This window comes from Elaeis guineensis, chromosome 4 (genome assembly GCF_000442705.2).
Source record: "Elaeis guineensis isolate ETL-2024a chromosome 4, EG11, whole genome shotgun sequence".
NCBI lineage: Eukaryota > Viridiplantae > Streptophyta > Magnoliopsida > Arecales > Arecaceae > Elaeis > Elaeis guineensis.
The window spans coordinates 3,416,052-3,435,040 of NC_025996.2; the positions used below are offsets into that span (position 1 = coordinate 3,416,052).

The 18,989-nt window shown below is 38.3% G+C and overlaps 1 protein-coding gene across 1 annotated transcript; it reads left to right on the forward strand.

The window, feature by feature from the left end:
* Nucleotides 1-9,295: 9,295 nt before the first annotated feature.
* Nucleotides 9,296-18,782, forward strand: LOC105036619 (beta-glucosidase 18-like). Its single transcript, XM_073255193.1, has 12 exons — nucleotides 9,296-9,422; nucleotides 9,988-10,095; nucleotides 10,851-10,992; nucleotides 15,354-15,430; nucleotides 15,520-15,594; nucleotides 15,756-15,843; nucleotides 16,119-16,371; nucleotides 16,608-16,723; nucleotides 16,888-17,137; nucleotides 17,347-17,449; nucleotides 17,820-17,928; nucleotides 18,273-18,782. Exons 1-12 carry the CDS (start codon nucleotides 9,296-9,298, stop codon nucleotides 18,427-18,429), a joined length of 1,605 nt encoding a protein of 534 aa, XP_073111294.1. The 3' UTR covers nucleotides 18,430-18,782.
* Nucleotides 18,783-18,989: the final 207 nt, after the last annotated feature.

The window sequence follows — 18,989 nt, forward strand, 5'->3', positions numbered from 1 at the left end:
TGGCTATGGCTTGGATTTACGGGTGAACAGAAGGATAAATAGAGTGTCATAGTATTTGATCAGAGAATTGAAGAAATTTAAATTGTAATTATGTAAGATTTTACGAATTATTGTTGAAATTAATTGTTATGGATGTTAAGGTTGTAGTGATTTAATTTGGTCTTGCATATTCTGTAGGGCTTGCTCTAAGGAGTGTGCGGCCATCACGTATCCGACCCGGATGTTGGGTTCGGGACGTGACATCTTTCTCAAAATACCCCGATATTCTATCCCAGAATGTATAAAAATTTTTGCTATCTTCGTAATATCCCTCTGAAGGAGGTTTTGCAATCTAGACTCGAAGTCCACCAAGGGGACTAGACAACAAAAGTGGAAGGATGCAACACATGGTGGCATGCTGAAGGGCATCCAACTATCAGGGAAAAAGGAAAATGTTAAGAGCATCTCGATTCTGATCCTCTTTTTAACCCACCATATTTGTCTACTTTGCCTTCTCATTTAGGGCATATTTGACCATTCCACTGGGAGTGAACTGGGCCATCCATTTAAATATGGCGTTGTATCCATCAAATTTCATCCATCTTTAATCCTATGGGAAGAAAAAAAAAGAACCTCCATAGATCTTTCTTTTCCTACAGGCCAAAGGCTATAAAATCTGGGTTAGGTTTGGATTAGTTCTTAGAAAATAGAATATGGATGGGCCAATGGATCCGATTTCTATGAAATTTTAAGCTCAGTCATATAGGAATATCCAAACAAGCTCTTAGATTGAATTTTTAACAATCTCTTCCGGAGGTTCAGATGTGTGATATGGAATGAAGCCAATTCCTTTGATGTTTGATGCTGGAACTAATCGAAAATCTGTTTCTTCTTTTTTTATTTAAAAAGCCTCTCTCTCTCTCTCTCTCTCTCTCTCCTGCTTTGTCATAGCCCTCCTTGCCACAATGGCCGAGGCACCGCCACCAACGCCAGGCAACACCCATCTGGCCCTTTTTTTTCTTCTTCCCTCTCCTGTTCTCTCTTTCCTCTTATTCTTCTTTTCTTCCCCTCTCTCTCTCTCTCTCTCCTTTTTTTTTTCTTTTTTTTTGATACAAACTGAGCGGTCACACCATTCTGCTGCGAGAGCAGTCCTGCACATCAAGATACACAAAATCTCATAGGATTAATGGATAATTTTTTTCCTATCCCCAAATCCAGTCATCAGAGTGCTTCGCAACATGTACCATCATTCAATCCACTGTAGTATTTATTTTTCAATAAACGTGCTGAATTTTGACCGTATCAACTTGGCAGAGAGAGGTCCAGACATCCCGAATAAGCGAATGAACCTCAAGATGCCTTGCACCTCCCTAGATCCAAGCGATGATGGTAGCATAGTTACCCTCAAGGTAGATCCTCTCCGCGTGAAGCTTCTGCTTGGCAAAGATGACATCTGCTCAGACGGCATGAAGCTTCATACTTGGGAAAGAAGGCTCAAAGAGATGGGCTGCTAGGAGTCTAGCATCAGGGCCATGAATGATGAAGCTAGCACCACCTCTCTCATCCCTGATATTGCCATTAAAGTTCACCTTGACAAATTTCAAGGATGGGGGCTCCTAAGAGATGGTAGAATCCTATGGGTCACTGTCGAGGCAGCCAGGGAGCTCCAAGGGATGGGATTATCAAGGGACGAAATGGTAGTGTCAAACTGGCAATACTCCAGAGCAAGACAGATAGCTCTCTCCAACACCCAACGAGCAGGAATTACGTCACCATCAAACATTATGCTGTTCCTCGACAGCCAAATCTGATAAACGATATTAGCCATCCGACCACCAACAACGATCGTCCTATCGGTCATGCTCTGACTAAGGCTACAAATGGATCGGGTTGATCCGTAGACCCGACCCGACCCGAATCCATTTAAAAGACCCATGGAGCCGGGTCGGGTTCAAAAATTGGATCAGTTCATCTTTTCGGGTTGGGTCTGGATTTTCTGAATTTGGATCCGACCCGATCCAATCCGATCCATGAAGATTTTTGGGTTAATTTGAATCTCAAGATATATGACCCGACCCGATCCGATCCGAATCGGATCCAAATATAAGATCCGAACTCAGTTAGAATGACTTACCCAAATAAGAATTGGGCTTGGGCCAAAAGAGTGACTCACCCAAATTCTTTCTTAAATCTCTTACAAAAACTTTTAATACTATCATACTGCCACAAGATCATTAATACATTGTACAAAAAATACCATTCTTACAGCTAATCTCGGAATTTCTCTAAAAGTCCTTCCACAAATACAAAGTAAACTAAAGACATACCAATAGTTGTTTATAATTAAAATATCCAATTACTTGTTTACTGTTGTACATTACTATTGCCTTAGGGATGGTATACAATATCCACTATCAATGGGTGAAGTGAGAAGATGTGGGAGGGGAGGAGAGGAGAGAATATCTATATAAAAGATAGACATGGCCATGCTATTTTGCTGTCGACGTGACCACTAATTCCACATTATGTAGATTTTTAAACCCGTAACCCGATCCGATCCAAATTAGACTCGAACCGGATCCGTATTTCATGGATTGGGATCGGGTTATATATGGATCCGACCCGATCCGAATAATCCAATGGGTCAATAAATTCGGCCATGGACCCAATCCGATTTTTTATTGGGATGGGTATGGGTCCAATATCAAGACTCGATCAAGAAATTGGGTCGGGTCGGGATCACTCAAGATCTGGTCCGATCCGATCCATTTGCAGGCTTAGCTATGATGGATGAAATCTAGGAAGAAAATCAGCCATGGTCAGTACTTATCTCCCACAGATAGTCATCTGCCTGTCTCTAGATGACCCTCATCCTAGGACAGCACAGAATGTCGTACTTCGCAGACTCCTCCTCCATCCCACAGATCGAACACAAAGTCAGAATCTCCATGCCCCTATCCCAAAGAAGTGTCCGAGTGGGAAGCCGGTTCAAGGCAAGTTTTCAGAGAAAAATCCTCATCCTAAGATGAGCGATCACTTTCCAAATTTAAGCAGTCTCGATCCTTCTAGTCGGTGCCGATCCACACAATTGAGAGAGGTCCCTCAAGGGAACCTTCAGGTAGCAAGAACATTTCGAGACCCTCAAATCCCGACTGAGGTGCATCGAAATTGGGATGGCAAGGATTGCTTCACCGATGGGCCCCCAAATAGCCGAATGATCTCCTGTACTCTCCAGCTTAAGCTGTCAGCAATAATGAGGTCAGACACCCTCGTACGGTCCTCCACCTCATTGCCGAAAAAGATTGAGCAACGGGAGAGAGAATGCTCAAAATTCAGGCATTCTGAGTCACATCCACTGAGTGCCCATCTCCGATCAAATATCTGATCCTATCCATAAGTCGACCTTTAAACACAAATCTCTCTCCAAATGAAAAAGTAGCCCGGGCAGCCTAGATGGAGGCCCCATCACTCCACTCGCCATAGCGGCCCTCATCATCTACTCCACAAATAGTCCGATTATTTAGAATCTGACCACATGTTGGCAATCAGAGTCTTTCTCCTTTCACCAAAGAATGGATCTCAAGGCTACATCTGCTAAGCGGGGCAAAAGACATTCAGAGCTCTCTAAGAGGGTAAAGATATTTTGGTCATTTGAAATAGCAGGCTAATGATATTGGTTGGATGAGTTTGTAGGACCATTTTGAGATGGTTTGAAAATTTGAAAGGCTGGTTTGAATTTTTTTTAAAATTAATAAGTACATTGAGGCATAGCCCAATTAATGCGTTGGGCAGCAAGTGGCTGGCCCATGATAGACCCGAAAAGAAGCCGAATCCACGAGCTAGTCTAGGCTGCAAGTTATGCAAGGCTGCGGTTGTTTTTATTAAAAAAGAAAAAGAAAAGAAAAAAAAAGCGCCAAGCAAATGTGCCAACCTCTCGGGTTAAGTTGGGTTCAATAATCGCAGAATCGAATATTCACTTGAAAAGCTAATTGTTTATATTGCAGGATACCATCAGTTGTAATAATAGAAGACCCGTAAGAGAAGGTGAGCATGAACGAATGAGAGATGTACGTGGAGCAAACATCAAATCTAGAAATTGTGGAGTGAGATAAAAGAAGCACGGCATTGACTAGTGTGTTTCATGGGTTAGTATTATACTATACGATGCAAGAACTATGCTCATGGTGCATGATGGTCTTCGCGCATCTGCAGGGTAGCTAAGACCACTAACTCGGAGTACGAACTCAGAATGCTTGTACAAGCAATGCATAAACGCAAGACTTGATGACACTTTAGTCTGGCTTGGCTAAGCTCTCGGTTTGAACGTTTAAGCTGTAAATTGGTGGCCTGAAATTGGACCGTGAGCTGCTCCTTGAGCTCGGTCAGCCACTTGGTCGAACAGATGATGGCCGACAGCAAAACAGTGGTGAAAAAACGACTAGCAGTGGTAATGCGACGGTTAGGCTTGTTGGCGTTAACCAATGGTTGGACCATGGACGAGTTATGAGCAAGCCTATAAGACAAATTACTGTGTATAACAGCTTGAATGGATTAAAATTCATTAAATTAGGAATATTTCTAGTTTATATTATTTATCAGAGAAATTATTTTGGGTGGCTTTAGTTATGTATATTATCTACTAACGATTATTTTTTCTTCTCCTTCGTAGATTCCTCCAATTTTTCTCTCCTTTGTGTTCTCATATGCTGCTGCTTTTTTTTTTTTTTTCATTTCTCAATGTTTATTCAACCTTTAACTAAGATTCAGCGATTTATTTTTTTAAAAATGTCACTTAAAATATATTAATTGCTAATTCTTCCTCTGATAACCATCTTAGAAATTTATCTTGTTAGTCTTGCTCGAATATACTTTTATTTAATTTGAGAACCGGATGTGACCATATATACAATTTTGAAAAGAAAATCCTACAATTACAATCTCTTCTTTATATTTAGAATCATCTAAACACTACCATAGTTATATCATAATGATCCATCAAATATTTTTTTCCTCTTATATATATAGACACACACACACACTTATAGATCCATCGAATAATAATTCCACTTGAAATTATCGTGCGCGTCATGGTATAATAGAGCTTCATTTAATAAATTATCATTATCAAACACTCTCCCGAGTGGCTTCACCTTGTTATGGCATCTCGCTCACGGCATCGTTTAAACTTCAAAATAATGGTTGTTAATTGTTCTGATTTTTGGTGACCGTCATAACAAATTTGGATCCCATTTGCATCACGTGTATAACAAATTTTATACCGACCGACATTCGTGTGACCGCGAATTCATGACACTGTCAAGATCTTGTTGATTCTTTATTAGGGAGCGATTGGTCTGCCCTCCATTATCTAATTATAGAAGTGCTCCTCTATTGATGTTTTCTCTTCGGGACTGTAAGTTGCGTCACCAACAATAAACTTCGTCTCGCCTATAAGATAGAGTTTTCTCTGATTTTGTAAAGGAATTCAAGGATTTGGAACGGAACTCATACATCTCTGATTGCAAATGGTGTTAGCGAGAAGCTGGCATCGAGCATCTCTCTTTATTTTAGGAAGAAGACCAGTGTAATCGTAAAATTATCTAAAAATTGGTGACTAAGATTTTCTTTTCCCCTTCCTGAACAAATGAAATTCCAAAGAAATTCAAATTAGGCTTGCCTGATGGAATCTGGATGCTTGCCACCGCCAAGAACTATCTGTTGGTGATAAGTAAATGTATGAGTAACTGAGAAATCCGTGACTGTGTTGTTCTCTTTCATGATATTTTCTGTGTTTGCTTTCAGTTTATAGTTGCATTGTTGGCACTGGTGTATGACACATTGTTGGCATCGAAGTATTATGTTGCTTGTTATTTGTTTCTTAAGTTTATGCTTCTTTGGTTAAGGAGCACTTCAGTTTGATAGCTTACTAAAGAGTTATTACAACATATATCCACATAGAATTGCTCTCTAAAGAATGGAAAATCCTGTTTTGGGAGTTTGCTGATCTCTGGCTAGAACCAGATAAAGGCTCAGATTGTTTGACAGCCAAATGCTGCATTCACGAAATGTCCATGATGGGCGCTTGCTTCTGAGGGAATCCTTGGGATTAGTTTTTGTATTTTCTCTTATGCTTTAATCAGCATCTCCTGGACTAGTCATCTACCGGCAGTTGGTGGGGGATTCTTTATCTTCTTATCCTTCTGACAACGAAACCAGTTAAATCAACCACTTGACAGCTTATTTGGATTATTGGGCTGAAAATTTTATAGGATTCATGGGTCAGCACAACCAACAAAAGTATTGAATTAAAGGGTAGGCTAAGCCTATATTCATAATTACCGAAGATGGCCCCAAATAAAAGAAAATCTGTAATCCTTTTTGCTGGTTGTGCTGCTGGGCGAAGCTATGAATCCCGTAGACAATCCAATCATCCGAACAGGTTTATTTAATCCCATATGGGATGGTAGCCACCTACAAGTACTCCATCCTGCTTGTTTGTATAGAATAATACACAGAATTTGGAGGGGAAAGTTGAGTTAAAAAACCATCACTGTTGAACACTTAATCTGCTATGGCGATCACGAGAGTTAGTTACGTACGTTGAATGTGATGTGACTGTAGGCTACCTATCAAGTGATAAATATTTCACATTAAAAGGAGAGATGAGAAACAAATCTAGATCTTTACATTTAACTGTTTGATGGGTAAGTGTCATCCGTTTAATATTAGCCCCTTTGAATGATTCACATCGACTTTTAGCCACTAAAACCACAATATCTGGTTCAGATGTTTGGATCGTGGTTGCACACTATCATAATGATCGATATAATTGCTTTAAGGTCAAATCAGAGTGCTCTAGTGTCATCCGTTTAATATTAGTCCCCTTGAATGATTCATATTGACTTTGAGCCACTAAAACCATTATATCAGGTCCAGATGTTTGGATCGTGGTTGCACACTATCGTAATGATCGATATAATTGCTTTAGGGTCAAATCAGAGTGCTCTAGTGTCATCCGTTTAATATTAGCCCCTTGAATGATTCACATTGACTTTTAACCACTGAAACCACAATATCAGGTTCAGATGTTTGGATCGTGGTTGCACACTATCATAATGGTCGATATAATTGCTTCGGGGCCAAATCAGAGTGCTCTAGATGATAGAAGAATAATCATTTAAGAAATGGTTTCCTTGAATCATGAGTATTCTCCATAATCGGGCCCCAAGGTGGCAAACCTCGCACAACGCGACATAAGCTTTTGTTAATGGCAAAGCACTTCACTGGAGCATTTTGAAATAATTTACTTGGAGGACGAGGGCCCTCTAGACTATTGTATGATACATCTATGGATGCCAAACTTATCGTGCTTGCTATGGATGAAGGTATGGCACCAGATAAATTATTGTGCGACACCCGCAAAGATACTAAATTAGTCAACTTTGCTAGTGGTGATGGTATCTCACCTGCAAGGCAATTATGACTCCAATCAAGTAGTTCTTTAAGCTTTCTATCTCACCAATTTGTGGTGGAATGCTCTCATTCAATCCATTTTTACTCAAATCCAACGGATGCAAATTAGAGATGTTCTCTAGTTGTTGAGGTATTGGCGCTGCTTAGATGGTTATCAAATAAATCAAGAACTTCCAGGTTGGACATCATTCCAGGTAGCCTGTTACTACTCAAATTCAAGTTGCATGTGAGCTCATGCCACTTACCTCCCTTGGTATCCCTCCAACTAGCAGATTGGAAGAGACATCCAGGACATCTAGGAGGGATGGAACCTGCCAGATGGTTGTCAATTAACTCCCAATTGCTCTATTATATGAAGCATTCCTAGTTCACGGGGAATATGGCCGGACAGTTTGTTTTGGTAAAGGTAAAGAGTTCTTAGATTGGTCAAGTTACCAAGGGCTGAAAGGATGGAACCAGCGAGATTGTTTTTGGCTAAGTGTAGACTAACTAGACTCTTGATGTTGCCAGTTTCTGGAGGTATGGAACCAGATATCTGGTTTCGGTACAGATGCAGGATCTTTAGATTTGTCAGGGAGCGGATCTTAGAAGGTATTCTTCAAGTGAAATGGTTGAATTGGAGTTGGAAGGAGCTTAGTTTTGTCCAATTGGCAGAGAAGCATGCAGTTATGTCACCGGTGAATTTGTTGTGAGATAGGTCGGTTTCGGAGATACGAGAAAGATTAGCAAAAGAAAGTGGCAGGTTGCCGGAGAGAAGATTGTGAGACAGATCGAGAGATGTGAGAGAAGAGAGCGTGCCAATAACAGGTGGTATGGCACCGAAGAGGTAGCCGTGTCGAAGGTGGTGAGAGAAGCAAAGGAGGAGATGTTGAGAGCGTCGAGCTTACCTGACAAACCGCACGATGTAGGCTGATCTCAGTGATGACTCGGCTTCTATTTCCGGCACAGGCGATTCCAAACCACGTGCATGTGTTGTTGGAGAGAGTCCGGGAACTGAGGGCTTGTGGGCTTTTGAGAGTGGATTTCCCGTGGAGGAGAGCCCTGGTTTGGGATTTCAATGCTGAAGAGGTTCCTAGCAGGAGCCGCCAAAGGGCGAGAAGAGCAGTGGAAGGGAGCGGGAGCTGAGAGAATGGCTGGGCATCCGTATAGCTACAGGAAACTCTAGCAGTGCCCGGTGGTTTTTTGGTCTCTGTTGATTGGTGCTGAGGTGAGGATTGGGTAATTGAGCCTGATGAATTCACTTTCGTCGGCATTTTTGGTGCATGTGCTTGTTTGGAGGGTATAGATTTAGGCAAGCAATTGCATTCTGTTGTAATCAAGAGCAATCTTGATGTCCATCTTTTTTTAGCTCAATGCAGGACACGGACAGCTATTATTTCCAGATGAGCTGAGAATGGTTACAATGTGATGCATTCTTGTTGTTTCGGAAAATGCTCAATTATAAAATTCAGTCAGATGGGGCCACTTTTGCTAGTGTTTTAAGAGTCTGTGCTTGCTTAGCTGCTTGATGAGATGGCAGGGAAGTCCACGCCTACTTTAGTGTGTGAGCGGTCCTCTCACAGACATGTATTTAAAATGTGCTTGGTAAGCGCTTCCCTTCAGGCCTTTAAAGAACTTATTTTGGATGGAAGTCTTTAAAGAATTGGAATGTAAAGAAGACATAATCTCATGGAACACTGTGATTGTTAGATTAGCAAAGAAAGGGATATGCTGTAGAAGCACTCATGCTCTTCCTAGTGATGGAAGGATCACAAGCCTGATGATGTCACATTCCTCAGCATTCTTACAGCTTATAGTCATGAAGAACTAGCTGGTCTTTGAGGGACATGTTTTCTTTGACTCAATGACCAAGTATGAAATAATTCCAAGAGTTGGTCACTATGCTTTTGTGATCGATGTCATTGGCCCTGGTGGTTTTCTTAAACAGGCCGAGGAGTTGATTGGCGAGCTAATACTCTCTGAACCTGATGGTGTGATGTGGGCCATTGCCTTCAGCTTGCAGAATTCATGAGGATCAAATGACGGGAAAGGAGGAGCTTATGGAATTGGACCCACATAATTCTTGTCCTTATGTGTTACTTTCCACTGTGTATGCTGCATAACTAGTCTTGTGATAAGGTAGTGACAGAAGCCATGGGAGAAAGGGGAAATAAAACAAGCATTTTCACGGCAGGTGACAAATTTCATCCCGATGCTGTTGACATCTACGAAACTCTGGTTGTGTTGCTGAACTTGATCTGCTTTTCATCGGTGAAGAATATGGATGGGTCCTCTTGTCTGCTCTTTCATGAGACTCCACATGTAAAGAATCCAAGGAGATTATTAGCTAGACTCATTTTACCATGTAGGTTATTGGCAAAATCAATAAAACTCCACACATTAGTTGATTTCTCATTAACTGTTAATCATGCATGCTTGGTTATGAGATGAAAAAGAGCCAATCAAAACTTTCAAAAATTAAATCATTGTTAATTATGGTTAGTAATTAATGAGGAATCAGCTGATGTATGAAGCTTTTATTGGTTTTGTCTACAGCTTATGTGGTAGAATGCGTCTACCTAATATGGATACCATTTGGCCTTAAAAGTTATGCAAGGGATACTTGGTTAGCACTCCAAAGAGGCTTGCTATTTATGTTGGAAGGTAGTTTCTTCCTCCTGCCTTAGACCTCCCTGTAAAGCTGCAGTTCAAAATCTCATGACAAGAGAAGTTTATCTAATTTACTAGCACAACTTGTAGCTTATCAATATCATATATACTTGAGGATCTGCTCAGATTGGAATTCTAGAACAGCTGCCGGAAAAAGAATCTGCTCTCTCTCTTTAATTCTAATGTTTCGATGAAATAGAACTGATATTTGGGCTATGAAGCTAGCGCACCCCCCACCCACCCAGACTCACACACCAACACAAAAAAAAGAAAACTGACATCCTCCATCACTAATAATCACATCTGAGATGAATTTACCGTACGCTTTCAGCTTAGGTAGTCAGTACCTTCCTCTCCGATTGAAACTAAAAATCGTGGTGAATACGGCCTGTTCCGAAAACACGGTTAATATGCACAGACTTTAGGCCTAATAATTTAGTCCAGTGCACGATGTGGATCACCTCAACAAAAATTGTCTTCAATTACTCATGAAAAAGAGATCCCCACCACTCATTACCATCAGAGGGTCCACATGCCAAAATTCGTACAGAAGGAAAACCAGTAGCACGTCAGGTTCAGGATCCAAGCATAAATTTTTCTTTTCCTTTTTGCCCGTGACGGTTTCTTAGTTAGAACACCCAATCCCTCTCTCTCTCTCTCTATATATATATACACATATAAACTCTTAACCAGGTGGATTCCCAGACCACAGTTTTTCCCACTCCTTGTTCTAACCCACCTCAGATAAGTTGGTCCTGAAGCATGGAGGAGAAGAAAACGTGGATGTTGGCATTTTCTTTGTTTCTTCAGCTGCTCTGCTCGGTTTCCGGGTTCGACCGGAGCGAGTTCCCTTCATCGTTTCTCTTTGGAACTTCGACTTCTTCCTACCAGGTAACACCCATTAACTTGTATCTTTTGGTGATCCTGCTTTTTGCCCTAATTTAAAACAATGGCCATTATAATGACTTCAGAGGCCAGCCATATGGGTATTTCTCTGGTTTAATAGTATTCGTAATGATTCCAAGACGATTATTTTACTGTTTATGTTTATTAATGACGAACAGTCACTGTTACAACCTTCATCTTATCCCTAAAGGCTAAAACATCCAATTATTTAGAGTTAATTAACGGCGCACATGACGGTCATTATTTTCATTATAATCGTCTTTGTTTTTTTTTTTTTTGAAAGCAATATTTTCATTTTAATCGTCAACAATGATTTTGGAGGGTGGCTTCTTTTTTTATTTTTTTTAAACTAAGGAATATGACAAAGTTGACCCAAGTTAACTATAGCGATTACACAATTATTCACATTATAGGCCAAACTTCCACAAACTTGTTACTTTATTAATTATTATAGGCCACGACACCACGTGTTACTTTTAAGTCTAGATCAAATCAAAATCAATTAGAACTTAGCAATTGAGGTCGGATGCGGGTTTGTAACATTATCTTTAGCACCCATTATTAGGTTGGGTAGGTTTAGCTTGGCAAGATATGATTTGTCTCTTGCCATGTAACATCAAAGTGGATGGTAGTTGCATGTGAGTTTAATAACAAAGAGAGATGGGGACACGATGCTTTTTTATATGATGTTTGTTCGTCTTTCAATTTGGTGGAGAAGGTGGGACTAGTGGAACAAAACGCTGTGTTTGATGGTAACATCCCAAGTGAGACCAATCTCTTTTTGATCCATTGCAGTATTTGATGGCGACGCTGAATGGAAACAGTCTCTTGCTCTCTCTATATCTATTTGTTTGATGATAGATTTGGGTCCATATTAGTACTAATATAAGATTCTTAAAGGTACCTTTGCCAAGTTTACGGGGGCTGTCGGTCCCCATGGCTCCACCACTAGGTTTATTAGAGCTAATTACTACTTAGCGAAAAGAGCATCATATCAACTGATGTGACATCAAATCTTTTCACGAGATCCTGGAAAAGATTTTCAAACATCCAATATATTCGCTACATGAGGTGGTGTATAGTGGGATGAAAACTCTAGACTAGGGTGGTAATGGATAAGGTATAGGTTGGATCGACTGATACCCATATCCACTCCGTCAGCAAAAAATCCATATCCATACCCGCTCTGTATCCATCTCGAGTCGGATTGGATTGGGTCAAGCTCCAAGAATGGATCGGATTGGGTCAGATCGGATATACCCGAAATTCCTATATAGTTTTAAAAAAAATTATGCAATAGAACAGAGCCCTATAAATTAAAAATTTTGTAACCAAAGAAGAATCTTTTCAATCAAAAATCTCCAACCCTACAAAATATCATGCTTCTACCAAGATTAAGCTCTCAAAACCTCAAGGAACCAACTCACACCACCACAACTTAGATAGAATCCCATATACTTGAGAAAAAAATATAATCGGAACCTAGGAAACCCCTCTAATCTCTCTCAAGTGCTCTCCTTTCCCACAGATCTCTAAAAAAGATAATGAAAAGAAAAAGAAGCAAAAAAAAAAAAAAAGACAATCTATGTAGGAAAAGGACTTACCTCTCAAATTTTTTCACTTTTTCTTTGTTTTCTTTGATTTTTCCTTCATTTTCTCCTAGTTTTTCCTTTGCATTTTCTATCCTCAAGAGTCCCAATCGGATGGGAGGCTTGGAGTGTCCGAATATGGAAGCTTAGGAGAGACGGAGTGGCCGAATATGGGAAACTTAGATGGCTAGGGTTTTGTGTTCGGTATTTGGGTGGATATGTATATATATATATATTGGGTTGGGTTTGGGGCGGAGCATACTATTACCCACCATGCCCGCTTTGGATTTTTTTTCTAAAACCTATATCCATCCTGGATTTTAATCGGATCGGATAAAATCCGCCCCATTCGGATCAGGTACCCGACAGGTTGGGTCAAATTGCCACCTCTGCTCTAGACTCAAGAGAAAGCGATAGGAAAGGCACCAGAAGTTACTTGAGATGTTGAACACCTACCAACTTCACGGAGGTTTATGGGGGACCTACAGTTATTTTCCTTGCATGCCTCTCAAATGCAAAGCAGAGAAAGCTACATATTGATAGATCCTAGAGCCAAATTCAAGTTTACTGCATAAGTATCAATTGATTGAGTTGGTAAAATCTTTTCTTTTTCTCTCCTTTTATCATTTGATCAAGTTACCACCCATCCTTTTCTTTAATGAAAAATTATTAGGGGAATCAAATCAATCATGGATCTAGAATGAAATCATACTAGCTCTATTACATATAAAAATGAAGAAAGAGAAGAAATAGAAAATAGTTTTATCCTTCTTCATGGTGAACCTGATCTATTTAATAATTTCTCCCCTTCGGTACTCCAAAGAGCCATCTACCATGGCATGGATTACTTATGATGACTCAACCTGATCCGAAACAACATGAAACCCAAAAGAATACGCAACTACTCATGCTTGTTATGCGGTACACATTGTAATAATAATCTTTATTGCTCATCTTGCCTATGCCTAAGTGAATGGGAAAAGATTCTCCACAATAAGAAACAATAGCATTATTTGTCCAATCACCCAATTTAGTGGACAAAATAGTGGAATTTAAAATTACTATTTATCTAGACAAACAAAATAAAAGTTAAGTAACAGCCCTTATTTAATTAACAGTTACTGTAACTTTACATTCTCATTATATATATATATATATTATTAATTTGTTTGTGTGGTCCCTCCTCCTATGGGACCTACATGAGGATAAGGACAAAGGGGGAAAAGGTTTGTGGCATTATTATTTCTTGATTGTATGTTATCCCAACATAATGCAATAGAACACATGAAAGAATCTATAGATAAATTTAAAGGGTTCAGTGAGTTCTAGGGCCAACACTGATATCTGATATATCTCATAATTTATTCACAATTATCTTTCAGATAGAAGGTGCATACTTAGAAGGTAACAAAAGCTTAAGCAATTGGGATGTATTAACTCATATACCAGGTAAGTTATTTAGTTCTCCACACTTCAGTAATGCTTGTAGTGCTTAATTGAGCTTAGAAACAGGATAAAAAAGGATTTTGGAAAAAAGAAAGAATATAGAACTTCTAGCTTAGGGATTTGGCAGAGCGTTCCACAAATCAAAACACTATGCAAACCAAATTTAGTTGAACAGGCATTTTTGCCATTTGTGCCTCACGTCAAATTCCCCAGGCATGGTACATATATTTCATTCATTCATTAAATCGACATGCCCGTGCTCACTTCATGATGCTCATGAGGTATGGCTAGCCGCTTGGTCTAAGTGACAAGCACTTGACCAGCTTGAAAAGTTGGCATTTTCGGTCATTTCTTCTTTTAAAAGAGAAAAAAGAAATAGAATACACATTTCAAAATCAAGAGTATATTGTTAAGTTAGATAAACAATAAAAGGATGCTTTTTTTCTTGTTTTTTAACCATCCATTCTAGCTATTACATGCAAGTCTAGTCTAGTATTAAGAACTTGGAATCTAGGAGACCTTGACTAGACTAGAACTCACGAACCGTTCCAAACTAAGGAGAGGATCTGCCACTTGGGCTACAAATTGATTAGCTTAGTTGTCTGGTTTTATTTTATTTGCATTCCCTTGCACCCTTTATAACAATATAACATTTGAATTTGTAAGATTTTAATGTGCATGACAAGTCTAACTTGTGGCAATGGCACAAACAATCCCAACTCATGGCAATGGCAGATCCCAATTTGTTAGCTCATAGCAATATATTCTCTTAAAAATATCAAGGCATCACATATTTCTCAAAGCTTAAAAATTCATGAAGAAAGACTTTTCTTTTCCCTTTTCTGGAAAGATCTAGTGTTCTAGAAGGATCTTCAATATCTTTTCTTTGCTTTTGGGTATTTTATTTAGGTCATATCAAGGATGACAGTGATGGAGACATTGCTGACGATCATTACAATCTCTCCATGGTGAGGATTTTTTGGAGGCTTGGATTATCAGAACGTCATCCACCACAATTCTTACAAAACATTTATATGCTTAGTAGGACCAACCATGCAAACTATACAGATTTAGAGTAGTTGCACCAAAACATGATGTGGAAAACTAGGAATATATGGTGAAATTTTCAAAACTACAGTTATTAGTTACTTGGCCTATGGAGCGATTTACTCATTGCATAAATTGAGAATTCACTATTACACTATGAGTTGTTATGCAATGGTTTATTAAAAATAGTATTAGATATTGAAAGATTTTTCCTCTTGAAATAATACTATTAGATTTTACTTACTCGAGTGTTGTTTCAAACAGGAGGATATTGAACTCATGCATCACCTTGGCGTCAGCTCTTACAGATTCTCTATTATCTTGGTCAAGAATTTTACCGAGTGAGTTATAGTCTAGCGATGGTACGCTAATATGTTTTCAGTGACTGATGATGTAGTTTCACTAAGGAAATTTAGCCTACTGGCAACAGGAGGTAGGTTTGGGAAGGTTAATTCAGTGGGCATCACATTTTACAACAGACTTATTGATGCTCTACTACTTAAAGGTATTACTTCTCCTTTTTGTTTTTTCTTTTTTTTGGCTGCTTTCCTTGTTTTGTAGCATTGAAAATGAATCTAAATTGCAAGTAAATTGGATGTCTGTCTATATGACATTTGGTTTTGCAATTTTAACATAGTCGATATTCCCTCTTTATTGTTGATGCAGGGATACAGCCATTTGTTACATTAAATCACTATGATATTCCTCAAGATCTTGAAGATCGATATGGTGCATGGCTGAATCCCCAAATACAGTATAATCTCTTTCCTTCACTACAAATCATTTTTCACTTCTTTTTTTTTTTAAATAATAAAAATATCATCTCATGAGGAATAATATGAAGAAAATACAAATAATATGAATAATAGTACATAAGCATTTATGAAGCAGGAGAATCCAGAAAATATGACACATTGATACATACCGAGTTCTTGAGCTAAGTATCACCTCATCAATCAATCTTGGTAGATCTAACTCAGCTGTGACTATTTTAGTTTCGTTCTTTTTTTTTTTTTTTTTTTAATACAGGAAAGACTTCGGACATTATGCAGATGTTTGTTTCAAAGCGTTTGGGAAGAAAGTTAAATATTGGAGTACATTCAATGAGCCAAACGTTGTTGTGAAACTGGGTTTTATAACTGGAGAATATCCTCCTCAACATTGCTTGAAGCCTTATGGTGATTGCCTCTCTGGTGATTCAAATATAGAACCATATATTGCTGCACATAACATCATACTAGCCCATGCTACTGCAGTCGAAATATACAAAAAGAAATATCAGGTAGATGTCATACTAATAGAATCAAAGTGACAAAGTGATTTTGCTTCGCTTCTATTATGCTAAAGTGGGGGGAATAAGATGAGACAGAACATATCTTTTAGAGAGATATTGGGCCAGTGTATTTTGCAACATTTAATGGCAGCAATATAATCTCAAAAAAGTGCCCTATATATATTCTTCAAATCTATATTTATATGATGGTGGACAAAATGTTAATCTTTTCTTTTATATTTTAGCTGAAGCAAGGAGGTTCAATTGGTATTGTAATATCTGCAAGATGGTTTGAGCCACTTAGGGATATTCCAGCAGATTGTTTGGCAGTTCAACGGGCTTTAGCATCTGACATTGCATGGTAAATTGATAATCATACTTCAAATGGGTGTTAGTGAAGACACTAAGCACTTAAACCATTCATATATCTATTATTTAAATGAGGCTTTCCATCATTCGCTGGTGCATTACATAAATTTATCCTAGTATTCATGATATCTGAGATATGATTACTCATGTTTGCAGGTTCCTTGATCCTGTCATATTTGGTGAATATCCTCCCGAAATGCGCCAGGTCCTGGGTTTAAGGTTACCAACATTTTCATCTGAGGATAGAAGAAAATTGCAACATAAATTGGATTTCATTGGTATCAATCATTACACAAGTAAATATGTAAAAGACTGCATATTTTCTCCATGTGAGGAAGGCAAAACAGATTCAACTGCATTTGCGATGAGCACTGGGGAAAGAAATGGGATTCCAACTGGTACTCCAGTAAGAGCAGAAGAACAACAGTACATTTCTTAAGCAACAAAATTCATCAGACTAGGAGAACTAGAATAATCATATGTATGCGAGCTTTAAATGACGATATAAAGCTTTTAGAATTCTAGCACCTCGCAGCATTAAGACAATACCATTTGATTTTGGACTTTTTTTACATGTCCTGCAAAGTCACTTACCAATTGAATCTTTTCTTGTAGACTTCAATGCCGGATAATTATGTGTTTCCAGATGGTATGGAGAAGATAATCATGTACACTATGCAAAGATACAATAACATCCCCATGTTCATTACTGAAAATGGTGAGTCAAGAAAACATGGCAAGGAAAATGGATTTCTTATTATTGTTTATATCTTCATCGATGTAAATTTGCATTTCCCATCATTTAAAATTTCATGATAATTTTATAATTAATTGATTACTCATCTAGATCCATGAACACGGCTACTCTCTTTTAGATGATGGGGAAGTCTTGTTATTGTGGTCAGCTAAAATATAGTGTAGCCAAATATTTTGGTATTCAAATTGTCGAACATTTAGTAACAGTGCGAAAAGAAAAGGGCTGCATTTTCATGCTCCCCCTCTCTTTGCCCTCCACTTCTAACACATAAATTTTGATTACTCCAATATATATTTTAGGTTCATGTGGATACTATTATAAGTCTGCGCAGGTTACGCACAAGGGAGTACTAGTAATGATCCAACAGCAGATATGCTGAATGACGAGGGCAGAGTGGAATATTTGCATAGCTACCTTACTTCTTTGACAAGAGCCATGAGGTGATTAACAATTATTAGGTTGTTTCATTAAAAATTTTTTTTTTAGCTTTAGACAAAAAAATTAGATATTGATAAACATTGATGGTACATCCATGAGGATGCTTGTCAAATGCAACGAACCTACGATATGTATAAGAAATTAAGGACATAATAAACATGAATGAATTCATAAAGAACAACATTCTGTAATGTAATCCATATTTCTGATTTATAAAATATAGAAAGTACTTCTTTTGACTTTGCTAACAAACTGCAACTTGTTTTCAGAATATAATATACATGGAGATTTATTTTATTCTAAGTTTACCTACAAAATAATTTGATATATGTTTGTGTGGTTGCAGGCAAGGAGCTGATGTCAGGGGCTACTTCATATGGTCTCTCCTTGACAATTTTGAGTGGTTCTTTGGCTATGCTCAAAGGTTTGGGCTCTATCATGTGAATTTGGAGGCACAAGAAAGGACTCTAAACTATCTGCAAAATAGTTCAAAGAATTCCTAGAAGGTCCAGAAGTAATTGAAAGTGGATAGAGATTCGGAATCTCTACAATCCATATGCTAATTGATACGAAGTGCTGATGTCACGCTCCGAACCCAACATCCGGATCGGATACGTGATGACCGCACACTCCTTAGAGCAAGCCCTAAAGAATATGCAAGATCAAAATAAATCATTACAATCTTAACATTCATAACAATTAATTTCAAATATAATTCATAAAATATTGCATAATTACAATTTAAATTTCTTCAATTCTCTGATCAGATATTATGACACTCTATTTATTCTTCTGCTCACCCGTAAATTCAAGCCATAGCCAATCTAAATCATCCTGTAACTCTGAGAAGAAAAAGAAAGATGAAGGGGTGTGAGCTTTACAGCCCAGTAAGAATTTTCATATCGCACTGATATAGTAATATAGTCTGAAAATAAGGATAAGCAGTAAGATATAAAATCTCATGTTCAATATCCAGAATCATGCAAACATTCATAAATTTTCTGTCTTGTTAAAATAGATGCATCATCATATGTTAACAGGTGAAACATTTTTATTCAACAAT

What these genes read in the sequence shown, in the direction of transcription:
- LOC105036619 (XM_073255193.1), top strand. Translation starts at nt 9,296, where the DNA reads ATGACCAAGTATGAAATAATTCCAAGAGTTGGTCACTATGCTTTTGTG. An exon ending in GGATTCCAACTGGTACTCCA is followed by an intron (nt 17,138 to 17,346) that starts GTAAGAGCAGAA and finishes CTTTTCTTGTAG; the next exon opens with ACTTCAATGCCGGATAATTA. An exon ending in TCTTTGACAAGAGCCATGAG is followed by an intron (nt 17,929 to 18,272) that starts GTGATTAACAAT and finishes GTGTGGTTGCAG; the next exon opens with GCAAGGAGCTGATGTCAGGG.